We start from the raw sequence: 4167 nt of genomic DNA, 5'->3' as shown, positions 1-4167 counted from the left end.
ATCAGTGATGGAGAATTGGTCAATGAATAAATTCATTGCCCTTAATTAATGTATAGTTTGAGGTTTATCTTAATAAAACTTATATATATGTTAGTAATTAATTTCATAGTACTGGTTAATAAAGGTTATTATTAACCTTTTTCAGTACAAAATGCTAGGTTACTGTACGTGTATCTACAAGTGCCCATGCACTGACTGAGTAATAGAGAATATTATAATTATTGTAATACACTAAGCTAGTTTGTGTATGTGTATGCACAAACTAATTGTGTACTAACACTAATAAAAAAAAAAAAAAAAAAAATAGATATTTTTTTTTTGTTTTTGTTTTATTTTTGTTTTGGGAAATATTTTTGGTTTTTTTTTGTGTTTTTCGTTTAAGAAAATTTTTTGTTAATTATTAATTTAAATATCTTTTTTAAAAATTAAAAAGATAAGATTAATAATTTTTGTATAATTAATGTTATATTTTAAAAATAACATTGAATAATATAAAGATTTGACTTTATTAATTGTTATAGTTTGTATATATGTTTTTAATTAAAAGAATAAGTAATTCTTTATAATTAAAAACTCATTTATAACAATTAATAAGGCTATTAAAAGCGTAATAAAATTTTACTCAGTCATAAATACTCTTTATTAATTTGTTTGTTTAATACTCTAGCAAAGTCATTAAACGGCCAAATAATAAATCAAGTACTAAACAATTATTTATAACTTAAATAATTATTCCTTTATCCAAGAGTACATTGCATGAAATCAGTTACTAGAGCCTTGACCAACTTAGTGTGTCACATTACTATTTTTTTTGACGTAGTTCGGCTATGATTATATTATGTCTTCTTTTTTATTTTTTTATTTATTTTTATTTTTTTTTTTGGGGAATGAATTTTTTATGGAGAAAGATTGAAAAAGAAAAAGATAGCAAGTAGATTGCTTTTATTTTAACTTTTATAGACTTATTTTCTTAAAGTGATTTAATTAATTTTGTACTACAAAAATAGAATCTATAATACAAAATTATAATGGAGTCCTAAATCTTGCTCTTTATTAACTTGGATGTTCATTACTTTTATCCAAGTCTTTGAATATCTAATTAATAAATCAGGTTTATAAAATATTTTATATATTGCTTAATTTTTTTCTTAAAAAAAGAAATATTTAAAAAAAAAAATTATGAGTATAATTTTTTTTTTTACTTCGTATATAATTAAGTTTTAAAAATAATATATAATAGTTAAAAATAAAAACTATTAAGAAACTTGATTTATAAAAAAAAAAATACTAAGTAAATGATGATAGTTTGTGGTAAAAAAATTGTTGAAAAACGTGATTTAAAAAAATGAGATATAAAACAAATTTATTTATTTTATATTATATAAGTGATTATACAAAGAAGATATAATTAGCTGTGTTATGTTATTTTATAACTAAAATTAGTGGAGATTTTTTCGCATGCTACATTAATTTGTTCAGTACTCTAACAAAGTTGTTGAAGGGGCGATTAATAAATCATATATAAATTATTGTATTATAGAAGGTTAATTATATCCTTTATTAATAATATACATAAATAATTTAAAAATATAGATTAAAAAAAAAAATAAAAAAATTGAAATAAGAAATAATTTTTATTAGGAAATTTATATTGCAATGTATATAATCGAAGATTGTTTTATTTTTATCTTTTTAAATTATTGGAATAAATAAATTTTTTATCTCATATTTCAATATAACATTTAAATTAAATTTCTGGAAAAAAACATTTAAAAAAAAAAAATATTTCTATATAATTTCATTTGTTTTAATAAGCTAGTAAAAATCTCTTAAAAGTGTTATGTATAGTATATTATAAATATATGTTAATTTTTATGTGAAAATACATAAATATTTTCTTTTACTTAAAAATAAAAATTGATTTTTAGATTTAGAGTATAAATATGTATTGTGCATCAATAAGAAGATCAATAATATATTTATAAACATAAATTCACCTATACAACATAAAAAAAATATATTCATGCATATTCATATAATAAATGCAAATATATTTTTAATGAAGGAATATTAAAAATGATTTTAATTTAGCATATGCTTTTTAATATTTCTAATAATTGGAATATTTAATATAAATTATAAAATAAGTTGAATAAAAAATATTAAGAAATTTTATTTTTGCCAATATATGCAATTAAAAAAATAAACATGGTATAAAGCATATGAAATAAGCTTATATATTCCCTTAAGTAATTTCATTATAGTTTTTTTAATTCCTTTTTATTTATATTAATTTTTTTTTTCATTCTTTACATATTACAAATTTATTAGATAATTGATAATATAGGAAGCCCAAATTAATTTTTCTTAGTTCACTACGAGACTCTTTTTCATTCCTTTGTAAATAATGCCTTTAGCTATATTATTACCACCTGAATTTTTTTAATTATCTAACTTATTGAACCATCAATACTCTTCTTATTCTTCTGAATATATTCATACTTGTATTTTTTTTATGCTATTATGCTTGGTGCTCCTCTTTCGTCATCGTCTTCATCATCACTTCTTGTATGATCTTTTATGTCTTCCCACATTTCAAGACAGTCAACCATAAAATCCTTCCACTCTTTCCTTAATTCTCTCATACGCTTCTTCCATAATTTATCTCCTTTTTTGTAAATCTTTTGGATAGAATCTGCTGAAGATTTTTTTTTTATCATTTTTTTAAGTTTATGTATGTTTTTTTTATCTTCTTCCAGTAACTCTCCAAACATAAGATTTTGCCAAGATTCAAACATTTCATCTTTCCATTGTTCATCCATATCTTTAGTTTTGACTCCACAGTACCACTGAAACCATGTAGAAGTAATAATATTTGTTGTATCATAACATCTTTTTCTCCAACAATTTAACATTGCATTATAAGAATCCTTATTTATATCTAAGTCATTAATATCACTATCATCTTCACTTTCAATCTCATCACTATTTTCATTTTCGCCATCATTATTTTCATCATCACTCTTATCATCATTTTCATTTTCACTATTATCACCATTCTCATCATTGTTTTCATTTCCATCATCTAAAGAAGTCAATTTTATTTGATTCATATCAGAAACATCTTTATTTGCTTCTCCTTGTCCTTCGAACATGATCCTTAGGTTATCTTTAATTAAATTTAGTTCAGAAATTTTATTTTTTGGTTGAATCATATTCTATAAGGTAATTAAAATTTGGTTAAAGAGAGATTCTATGTTAATATAGTTTTAATTTAAATAAGTATTTTAAAAAAAGAAAAAATTGATAGTATTTTAAGTTTTGCTTTCATCTTACTTGTAATAAAAAATATGAAAAATAAAAGAAAAGTGCAATAAACAATTTATATGAATTTAAATTTATATGATTTACACTTTTACATTTTTCTTTATCATTTTTAAATGAATTTATGGAGTAATAATTTAAACCCATCTTCCTTATAGTGAAAGTTCCTTTTGTGAAAAGGTTACTTTGGTTATTACAACTATTCATATTCAAATTTTATACTTTTAAAATACCAAGTAATTTGTTTTAATGAAAGAATATTAATTTTTTATTTAGTACAATTTTTAATATTATGTTATATATTTTCAATATTCATATTATATTTAAAATCAAAGTAAAATAAAACAACAAAATTATACATAAAATTAGAAAAATATTTTAAGAAATAAAAACCATTTTTAAAGATTTTATATGAAATCCGTAATAAAAAAATTTCTATAAAAAAATCCTATTTTTTTATTTTAAAAAGAAAATAAACATAAAATTTTTAGAATTCATTAATAAACATGAACCAATGAACTTGTTGATAAAGATCAATTAAGATTTTAACTATCCAAAATAAGTTAACTTTTTTTATATATAAATTACAATTTTTATTTTGATATATAATTTTTCTCCTATATTAGAAAAAAAAAAATAAGTTCTTTTTTGAGAAAATACATGTGAATATAGAATAAATAATATAAAAATTAATAAAGCCAAACCTTAATTTTTCTTTTATTTAATATCTTCCTTTATATGTATTAGTTAATTTAAAATTACATTTATTAAAAATACATGTTTTAATTAATTTTAAAATATTAAAATATTAAGAGCATGGAAATTATTCTAATTAAACAAACT

At 19.5% G+C, this 4167-nt stretch overlaps 1 protein-coding gene across 1 annotated transcript; it reads right to left on the bottom strand.

Moving 5' to 3' along the window:
- Positions 1–2513: 2513 nt before the first annotated feature.
- On the bottom strand, positions 2514–3531 carry PRELSG_0015200 (Plasmodium exported protein, unknown function; the record flags this gene model as incomplete). The annotated part of the gene is made up of 2 exons (XM_028677823.1): positions 2514–3218; positions 3337–3531. 2 exons carry the CDS (start codon positions 3529–3531, stop codon positions 2514–2516), a joined length of 900 nt encoding a protein of 299 aa, XP_028531355.1.
- Between the last annotated feature and the right edge of the window lie 636 nt (positions 3532–4167).

The sequence above is a fragment of the Plasmodium relictum genome (assembly GCF_900005765.1).
Source record: "Plasmodium relictum strain SGS1 genome assembly, contig: PRELSG_00_v1_153, whole genome shotgun sequence".
NCBI lineage: Eukaryota > Apicomplexa > Aconoidasida > Haemosporida > Plasmodiidae > Plasmodium > Plasmodium relictum.
Note: the sequence above shows the minus strand (reverse complement) of the source record. Positions and strands in the feature narration are given on the sequence as shown.